Here is a 10647-nt window from a genome sequence, read left to right as displayed (position 1 = left end):
CCCTCACCCTCCCTCCTTTACGAACCCTTGGTAATTTAAAAATTTTATTATTTTTTCACGTCTTACACTGACCGATATCTCCCTCCACCCACTTTTCTGTCATCTGTTCCCCAGGGAGAGGGTTATATGTAGATCATTGTGATCGGTTCTCCCTTTCTCATTATTGGTTCTGAGGGGTTTATCTGTCCCGGATTCCCTGTGTTTCCAGCCTTTATCTGTACCAGTGTACATGCTCTAGTCTAGCCGGATTTGTAAGGTAGAATTGGGGTCACGAATAGGGGTAGGGGAGGGAGGAAACAGTAAAGAACTGGAGGAAAGTTGCATGTTTCATGGTTGCTATACTGCACCCTCATTGACTCGTCTCTTTCTTGTGACCTTTCTGTAAGGGGATGTCCAATTGTCTCCTGATGGGCCTTGGGTCTTCACTCTGCACTCCCCCTCATCCACATTGATATGATTTTTTGGTCTGGGTCTTTGATACCTAATACCTGATCCCATTGACACCTCTTGATCACACAGGCTGGCTTACTTCTTCCATGTGGACTTTGTTGCTTCTCAGCTAAATGGCCACTTGTTTATCTTCAAGCCTTTAAGACCCCAGACACTACATCTTTTGATAGCTGGCACCATCATCTTTCTTCATCACATATGCTATGCACCCATTTTTTCAGTGATTGTGTCGGGAAGGTGAGCATCACGGGATGCAGGTTATTAGAACAGTGTTCTTGCGTTAAGGGAGTACTTAGGTTTGTTATTGTTCCTAGCTTTTTTGTTTGGGTATGCTTTTAGGTATACAAAATCCAGGTCTGGCAAATCTATAGCGGCAGTAACCATTTTAATGATTTTCTTGGGAGTATGATAGGGAGCTTGGGAGGAAATGGGGAGCTAATACCAAGGGCTACAAGAAAGATGAAAATATTCTAAAAATGATTGTACAACTCTCCTTGATATGTCTAAGCCATTGAATTGTATATTATGTGGATTATGTCCCAATAAAACTTGTTAGAGTCTTGGAAACTCCTTGGCAGTTCTACCCTGTCCTACGTGGTCCCTATGAGTCAACATCAACTCGGTGGCAGAGAATTTAGTATTTCTGGTCTGCTTTTGCTTTGACAAAACCACTTTTATTTCTTGGTGTACCTACTGCATGATTGTGTTTTGTCTTTTGAGTTTTACTGCAATGTAAAACTCATGTAATGAGTTTGTAATGTAAAAGCAATGTTTTATATCCTGTTATAATTCTTGCCAGAAATGATCCCACTTGTTTAAAATTTACGTTAAAAGCTCTATTCTTGTCTAACTCAATCTGGGTATAACTCTTAGGGGACCCATAGATTAGAAAATTTACTGAACTTTCACTTGTCAATCAGAATTGTGTAAGTGGTACCAATTGATATATCTTAAAAGTGCTGGTTGTTTCTGCTGTGAACTGTTGGTCTTCACTGACAGGGTACAAAAAAGATTGTTTCTTGGAAAATTGTTGTTAGAGGCTTTATTTTCAGCATTGTCTTGCCCAGTAGTTCTCAACCCGTGGGTTGCGAGGGGGTTGAACGACCTTCACAGGGTACCCCCGATTCATAACAGTAGCAAAATCACAGTGATGAAGTAGCAATGAAAATAATTTTATGGTTGAGTGGTAACCATAACATGAAGAGAACAGTCTTAAAGGGTCATGGCATTAGGAAGGTTGAGAACCACTGGTCTTGTCCCTTCTTAGAATAAGCTTTCCATTTGTAAACTGCTGATTTCTTCAGGCCATTGTCCCCACTTTATTCCACTCAAGCTTTACTGAATTTGATGTTTCTTCTTTTCTTCAATTTTAATGGAATTTGTATTGCTCTTGTAGGAACTCTTTTCGTACTAATGATTTAGTGCTTTTTTAGGTGCCACAAACTAGATCCTTTTCAGCTATAACAAGTTGATGCAAGTTGTTTTGTTGCGGATTTTTTTTTAATCCTTGTATAGTTATTTTGTCATTCAATTTTCTGTGAACCTCTTGAAAACCTCAAGGATTTTTGTTTATAGTCTTGTTTGCTTCTGTAAATAATTTCTGAGCATCTAACATGTGCTGGATGTTGTGTCAAGTAGCGGTACTAAGAAAAGTAAATTCTAGACAGTATTTTGGAAGTAACACCAACACAACTTTTGATACATTTATGTGGAAAGTAAATGAAAAGGTGAAATCAAAGTTGATGCCTAGATTTATGGTTAGAGCAAGTGGTTAGATTTATTGAGATTGTGAAAATTAGAGGTGATAGGCTAGAGAGGTGAAGGACTTTAGACCAGAAGAAATCTAGACATCTGTTTTGTGGTTTGTTTGTTTGTTTTAAATCCATGTTGACCTCTAATAAGAAATATCAAATTGTCTCAAAGTTAGATGTCCTCAATCTTGAATCACATTCAAAGGAAGAGAGGCATCTGCATAGAAAATAAAGCTGTGAAGTTTGATAGAATATAGGTAAACAAATATCGCTCAGAACCAAGTTTGGGTAGAAGAGGGAGGAGCTGTTGATAGATGAGGCTGAAAAAGAAAATCTTGGTGAGAAAGGAGGAAAATAGAAAGTGAAATGGGAGCTGACCACAAATGTTGAAGTAAAAAGTAGTCGAGATAGGATGCTGATAAGAACTCCATGTGGTTTCTTTGGTTTTGTCAGCATGGATGTAGCTGATCCGGACAATCAGTGCAGTGGAATGGTAAGAAAAGTCAGGTGGAAAAGTGGTCAACCAGTGAATGGGAAGTAAAAAGTAACAGTGATATAGAAGACCCACTCAAGAAGTTTTGTAGTAAAAGAGAATGGAAAATAGTGTAGTGGTTATGCATTGAGGTTTTACCCACAAAGTCAGCAGGTCAAAACCATCAGCCATCCCTCAGGAGAAAGATGAGGCTTTCTACTCCTGTAAAGAGTTACAGTCTCAGAAACCCACAGGGTCAGTTCTGCCCTGTCCTATACAGTTGCTATGAGTAACAATCCATTTGATGCTTGTGGGTTTCATTGAAAGGATAAAGGTAACCTTCATTTGAAAGGTGGTCATGGGGCCTGAACAAATTTTGGTGTGTTAGAATAGAAAGGAAGTTATGTGACTTGAGCAATGAAATACATGATGCAGAAAGTAGGGGGAAATGAGATCAGAATGTAAAGCAGGTCCCAAGACTTGCATAGTGTTGTAAATCCATTATTTTCAAAGCTAGCATTTTAGCTGTTTTGTTGCAGATAGTAATAGAAGTCAATCATTTTTGCTCATTGTTCAGTGCTGTTGAGGCTATTCTGACTCAAGGTAATAGGAGGAGGAGGCAGGGGGTAGGATTAATTAAGCAATTGATGCCGTAATCAGATGCAGCAAATTGTAGTTCATGGGCCAGAGTTAACCTTGAAGATAATAGGAAGTAGTTAGATTCCATAGGAGGGTCAAGGATGACTCAGCCCCTTTATCTTGAGTGGGTGAGGATGAAATTCCCAACAACTGAGAATGAGACTGCTAGTGGTAGAACACATTTTAGGGAAGCAGCAGGAGTTTGGTTTTGGACTTGGAAAGAAATATCTCCTAGACACTCAATAGGAAATGTCAGGTAGGCTGTTTACAGGAGTATGCAGTGTAAGAGCGAGGCAGGAAGTGTTTGGAATGTCATTACCAAAGAATGAATATATTTGGTTGAAAAGAGGAGTGACCTTAAGAGACTTTGGGAGTGGGGCGGTTTGGGGAGAGCCAGTGAGATAATAGAGGTGGTATCTTAAAAGTATTGTGATAATAATGACTGCCAAAGGTTATGTAAGATGAGAACCCTTGTAGTAATAGATTAATTTGAGTATATTTAAGAGGGAGTGAAAGAAGAGGGATTGAAGATAGTTAATATAGATGACTTCTGCAGTTTGCAGAAGTATGATGGGGTAGTTGCTATGAATAAGATTGATTTTTTTATTTAATGGGAACAAAATAGCTATGTGAGTGAGAGAGAGAAAGGGCAACTTTGATCAACTTTGCTCCTTTAATCTTTTTGCATTGAATCCTTTATTTGCTTCTTAAAGTTTATCATTTTTATAAGTTGGGTTTTTTCCCCTTAAGTTTCTTTACATTTCAGTTTCCTATTATTTCATCTTTATTTCAAGAATCCCATCTTAAATTTAAGAAATGAAAGTACAAAGGCCTGGTCTACTTATTTGTTGGTGATAGATGAAGCAATTGTTTGTTGTTGTTTTAAAATATTATTGGTTATAGTGTTTACTTGAGGATGTTGCTTAGATGACCCTTTGTTGTATTGCTTATGTTACTGAAATGAGAGGAGCAATTTCTCCGAAGAGCTATTTTTCTTCTTCCTGGACCTCTTTACTTACATAGATGAGAAAGTTTGTTTGCTTAAATACCTGCTGGAAATTTGATTGATAACTTTTTAAAATATTATTTATGAATGGAGTGTTTTGTGTTTTTCAGACAGTAGATTTGCATAAGTAACTAGAAACAAGACTAGGTATTTGAATTTAGGCAGAAATCAAGGTATGTCTGAATGTAATAATCATTTAAGCCTTGGATTTATCATTAATCTGGTCTTATTTTCCAAAGTGACTTGACTATTTGGGAATTTTGTTTTTAAGTAAAAGGTCTTTAAAGGCAATATAGCAACAATACCATACTTTTTCTCTTTTGTGTGCAAGAACCTTAATGGCATTGATTTAATTTACGAAATAGATTTTAAATTATATAAATTAATTTTAATTGATTTATTTAAATTTGTAGCTGTAAATCAACAAATCTTACACAAGGCTTCCATATCAGAATTATGTGTACTGTAGTTTTTCAAAATTTGTATGTTTTAAGAGAATCCCCTGAAGTAGTTCTGATATATCCCTTGGTTAAGAGCAATCACTAGAAGTAAAAAGGAATAATATAAATTTTATTTATCATAAAAGTCAGTGCATACAGTTAATGAATTTCCCGCGCTGTTAACTGAAACATTGGGGGTTTGAGTTACACAGAGGTACGTTGGAAAAAAGACCTGACAAAAGATCCAAGCCATTTAAAATTGTGGAGCACACATCACCATAAGTCATCAGCAACTGGTGATAATATAAAACTTTTCTGCATATGAAATTGTTACAGAAATGTCATTTCATAGAAAAATTAGTATGCTTTTGATTTTTTAATTAATATTTCCCCTAATATGATTGTGCTTCCAAAGTTCATAGAAAAAATGGAATTGAAAGATAACGGAATTTTCCCAAGAGCTTTTATGGATTATAACAACAGAAAGGCTAGTACTGAGTTAATAAATTATCCCATTTAGGAGTTTCCAGAGATTTTGCTGTAGCCCATTTGGCCTTTCAGTAGTGCCTTAGATTGCTAGCCCCAACTTTTAATATAACTGCAGAATTCGGTAACTTCCTTTTCAGTGTTATGAACTTTGGGGTATATTCACTGAGTTTAAATCAGAGAATCTACTTTATTCTCTTACTTTGCCTTCATCCCAATTTTATTTGCTTATTGAAGGTTTCCTAAAGATAATACTCTTTTACCCAAAAATGGAGATGGAATGATTTCAGTCATCCAGCAGATTAGAGTGGCTACTAAAAGATGATTAAATGAATAATTTCTTTTGTAAGGCTCAGCAAAAGCTGTTTTCCATGAGCACAAGTTAAATATGTCCCAAATGTCCAACTTTTTCAAGCTACCTTACCATTCATTCCATCATCACATCATCTACTCCCTCTCTTCCTCTCTGTACTCTACCTTCCGTGTTTGACTTCTGTAATGTGTAACTTGGCGCAAGGCCTTATAGAACTCTCAAACTATATTCACACGTGGTTTATTAGGGAAGTAACAGGGTACATATAACACAAAATTAGAAGTAACTATAAAGTAACAAGACAACTCAAGATACAGTTTTTGATCAGAACAGCTTCTAGTCCTCTTCTGCTGGACCTGCTAGTGATCTTCTGTAAGGCACGTTACAGCTCTGAGCTCCATGAGTTGACAAACCCCACTGCCAGCTGTCTCAGGCCATTATTGCTTTTGTTATTGCGATACTACTGTTTCTCACCATTAAACTCCTCCCTCTATCCTTTGTGTTCTTTTAAGCCTAATGGAATGGCAAAACTAGCCAATCCCATCTGGAGGGTTCCATGCACCTTCTTTGTATGATCATTGCATTTCCCAGTTATTAGATGTGTCTATCCCCTTGGTGGGCACCTTATTTGCATAGTGCCACCCAGTCATTCAGTGGGCCTTGCAAGACTGTTAAGGAAGGCCCTATAAAAGCAATCCATCGTACTCCCTCAATGCAAGAAACCTTGGTTCTGTTAATCTGGGATTCCTTGATGCTCTTTCCCGACACGTTAGCTGGAGGCAAAGTAGGTGCATAAGCAAATGTGAAGAAAGCTGATGGTGCCCGTCTATCAAAAGATTCAGTGTCTGGAGTCTTACAGGCTTGAAGATAATCAAGCGACCATCTAGCTGAGAAGCAGCAAAGCCTACATGAAAGAAGCACACCAGCCTGTGTGATCACGAGGTGTAGATAGGATCAGGTATCAGGCATCAAAGAACAAAAAATCATATTGTGAATGAGGGGGAGTGCGGAGTGGAAATCCAAAGCCCATCTGTAGGAAACTGGACTTCCCCTTATAGAAGGGTCGCAGGGAGGAGACAAGCCAGTCGGGGTGCAGTATAGCACCCATGAAACATACAACTTTCCTCTAGTTCTTTAATGCTTCCTTCCCCCCACTATCATGATCCCAATTCTACCTTACAAATCTGGCTAGACCAGAGGATGTACACTGTTACAGATAGGAACTGGAAACACAGGGAATCCAGGACAGATGAACCCCTTGGGACCAATATTGAGAGTAGCCATACCAGGAGGATAAGAGGAAGGTGGGGGAGAAAGGGGGAACCGATTACAATGATCTACATATAACTCCCTCCCTAGGGGACGGATAACAGAAAAGTGGGTGAAGGGAGACATTGGACAGTGTAAGACATGAAAAAATAATAATTTATAAATTATCAAGAGTTCGGGAGGGGAGAAAAGGAGCTGATACCAAGGGCTCAAGTAGAAAGAAAATGTTTTGAGAATGATGATGGCAACAAATATATAAATGTCCTTGACAAAATGGATATATGGATTGAGATGAGTTGTATGAGCCCCCAATAAAAGATTTTTTAAAAAACCCAATTCATCACAAAGCAGTGTCAATAAATTGAGAATTCATCTGTTTTGCCACTACATGATTTCCCTCAGAAAAATTTTTTTTAACCATCTTGGCCTCAGTTTTCACAAATAATAGGGCCACTCATAGTTGGCAGACTAGAAAATACCTTATTCTTTCTGAAAAAGAAGACTGAGGTACTGTGTTATCTCAGCTCTGTTGTGATAGCTTTATATGTACTTACATATAATGTTCAGTAGAACACTGGTTGTAGTGGCGGTTAGTGCTGGTGTTAGTAGACGGACAGTGTAAGAAAAGATCCATCCCACTTGTCTTCATTAGGTCTTGTAACTGATCAAACACTCCAAGACACCCTGTTGACAATATTCCAGACACCCAGTAATGTTATTTGTAATGTGTAGTCTTGGAGAGTAATAATATATTAGGACTTAGAAAATGAATTTTTTGAGCTTTGTCAGTTTGCAATGTCAAAGTATGAAATTAAAATGAACAAGAAATTTAATTAGCTACTCAAGGTATTTGTAGACTTGCAAGAATACATTCAGTAAATCTTTCAAAAGAGGGGACTCCAAAAAGAATGATAAGCATAAACTAAGATAAGAATTGGAAAAAAACCATTGAGAATCCTGGCCTCTCTGACCCCTTCCTCATCACACACTTATTTGGTTAAAAAGACTTTTTTGTCCTGTTTGTAACCTAGTAATGATCCTTAAAGTACAAGTAGGTGTGTAATATACTTAGGTCAGAGAAAATAAAAGTTTATAAATTAGAATGAAAAAGGAAACAAGATTATTAATAAAAATCCTCTAAAGTCTTCTGAATTTCTGAAAATTTTCTCATTTCCTATATTTTAGAAATTTTCAACTGGGAGTGGGGTACACTCTAGAACCATTTTTGGAAATACTTCTTAAACTCTAAAGAGATTGAATCAATATCTTATCAAGGATAGATTTTTTTTTTAACATGTGTATTGTCTGATTGAGAAGCCATTTTCTCTCTGATGTTAGATTGATATTAAATGGGAAATTCTTCATTTTGTTTCTGCTCTTGGGAAAATGTTTTGTACATTACTTAGGGAAATCAGCTGACTATTCAAGAGAGACTTAGTAGATATGAAGAAAATCGTGTGGGGTGAGGTAGGTAAGGGACAAATCATGGGACTACATTTCATGGAATAGTAATTTAGCTTTATTGTATAATACTGTATAAATACAGATATGCATAAAAACTTAGACCAAATGAACCACAAAAATGTAATTAGTCAGCACGGAGTCCTAGTTTGCCCTTTGTTAGCACTGAAATATGACCTTTCCTATCCAGCTTTTCTATTATTTTCCCAAGGGGAACTTCTTTTTTTTCTATGACTAAAATCCATTTTCTGTTCATTTTTTATTATTGCTGTTCTACCATAATTTATTGAATGAATCCTGTATTGATGGCCAGTTAAGTTGGATGTGACTTTTAAATGTTTTTTAGTCTAATGTGTATATTGTATTGCTGAGTACTAATAGTATTCTGAAGGAAATTGATGTTAATCAATTTGGATATGTTTTCTTATAGCAGAAAAAGAAAACTAAGAATTTCAATCCACCAACACGTAGAAATTGGGAAAGTAATTATTTTGGAGTGCCTCTTCAGGATCTGATTACAGCTGAGAAGCCTATACCACTATTTGTTGAAAAATGTGTGCAATTTATTGAAGACACAGGTAAGATGAAAGCTTTGATACAAGAAATTTTATTTAAGATCTCACATTTGCTACATTGACAACGTCTCAAATTTGTGAAACTTGAGAATTTCACAAATGACAGCAGTTTGTAATCTATGTTAAAGCTAAAATTTTAGAAGAGGTTTATTATTTTCATGGCTACATTAAATGTTGTAGTGTTAACTCTCTAAGTAACTAGCTGATAATTGAAAGAAATTTTGTTGTTGGCCAATACTGCTTTGTTAGAGTTCTATTTAAATTTAATAAATGAGTAGGTTAAATACTAAAATGTTAAACTTACTCTGCATTGGAAACAACTTGACTGAAAGTAAGTTATTATTTAATCAAGCTGTAGTTGTGGTTTCAATTGATAGTAGGGACATTTTCAGTATTTTTTAAGTCCAACCAATACTACTTATTACACAATTTTTCCTTTAAACCTCATAATGATATTTATAGCTGTAAGAAAGTTTCTCATTGTATTTGCGATGTGACTTTATTATGTAGTACTGGTTTGAATACTTATTTATAGGATTTGAGTTGTATTTTTAAGGAGTATTATAGATGCCCTCACTGTTTTGAAAACCTGCTCTTCTGTTTATTTTTTCCAATGGAAACTACTATCTGAGGGTTGGTCCAATCAAAGGTCGAGAATGGTGACAGAAGGTTAAGAGTGTGAAGTACATTTTCCATGAACACAGCAGTTATGCATGAGATCTTAGTGATTGGACCACACATTTTAATGGTTTGGAAATATGACCTAATTCAATTTTTGCTTTATTTGCCTTGATCTCATTTTATAATACATGCTTCTATTCATAAGGAAACATTAAGTTGTCCATGTTCTTTCTAGCAAGCCATGCTCATCACTATCACTATCCTTTGGTCTAATTTTCAGGAAAGTTTTATGTTTAATAAGCTGTTAATAGGTTAAAAATGCTGATTTTCAGTAGTTATTTTGATACAGTTAAAATAAGGAAATAGAATATAGAGAAACACTGTTAGACACAGGTATTATAGTTAAAATAGTATATATTTCTCTACTTTAGGATTTTGTTGTAGATACTATTAAAGTCAGTTCTTATAGTGCCCATATTGAAACATTGCCTGGTCTTCAACCATCATAGTTGCTGTTATGGATGACCCCCTTTTTGCAGCCATCTTGAGGCCATCACACTATAACAGACTGACAAGTGGTCGCCCTTTGTGTTCTGCTTGCTTGACTAGAGAAACAAATCCAATGGCAATCATGTGTAAGAAAGAGCTTTATAGCAAGAAGTAATTGTATATCAGGAAAACATCCCAGCCCAGTCTAACTTAAGTCTGAAACTAGTCCGTAAGTCCCTCTGTAGATTCACACACGAGAAGTTATGCAGAAGAATACAGGACGATCACAGGTTTATGACTCCAATGGTAGTGGAAGCATCCTAGGGCTGGCACAGATTGGTGTGTTTCATCAACAGGAAGGTAAAGACCGAGAGAGAAGGGGAGGCCACACCCACAAGGAGGCACCATCAGGCTGTGACCTGATTGATAGGCTAGACTCCACCCCTACACTTTTACACCTTCTAGTTAACATGAAATTATGTAACTACTACACCCTTCTAGGTAATCAGTACTAATTTATAGAGCCTACATTTGTATATGTCCTTAATCTTTTTTTCCCTTCAGCAAGTATTTGAAAGGTATGTAGTAGGCAAATTCTTATCTCTATCCACCTTTTAACATAGGAACATAAAGGTTCTTATTTAAAAAAAAAAAAGATTCTTATAATAGTAGCTT

At 36.4% G+C, this 10647-nt stretch overlaps 1 protein-coding gene across 1 annotated transcript in view; it reads left to right on the top strand.

The window, feature by feature from the left end:
• ARHGAP5 (Rho GTPase activating protein 5) overlaps nucleotides 1-10647 on the top strand; it is a 58050-nt gene that overhangs the window by 27042 nt on the left and 20361 nt on the right. Inside the window, exon 2 of the mRNA XM_004698520.3 lies at nucleotides 8718-8865. Within this exon, the coding sequence (XP_004698577.1) occupies nucleotides 8718-8865 (148 nt within the window). The remainder of the gene's footprint in view (nucleotides 1-8717; nucleotides 8866-10647) is intronic.

This window comes from Echinops telfairi, unplaced genomic scaffold (assembly GCF_000313985.2).
Source record: "Echinops telfairi isolate 266 unplaced genomic scaffold, ASM31398v2 ScPeMD7_18;HRSCAF=68, whole genome shotgun sequence".
In the NCBI taxonomy this organism is placed as follows: Eukaryota; Metazoa; Chordata; class Mammalia; order Afrosoricida; family Tenrecidae; genus Echinops; species Echinops telfairi.
This window is presented reverse-complemented; position numbering and strand designations above follow the sequence as displayed.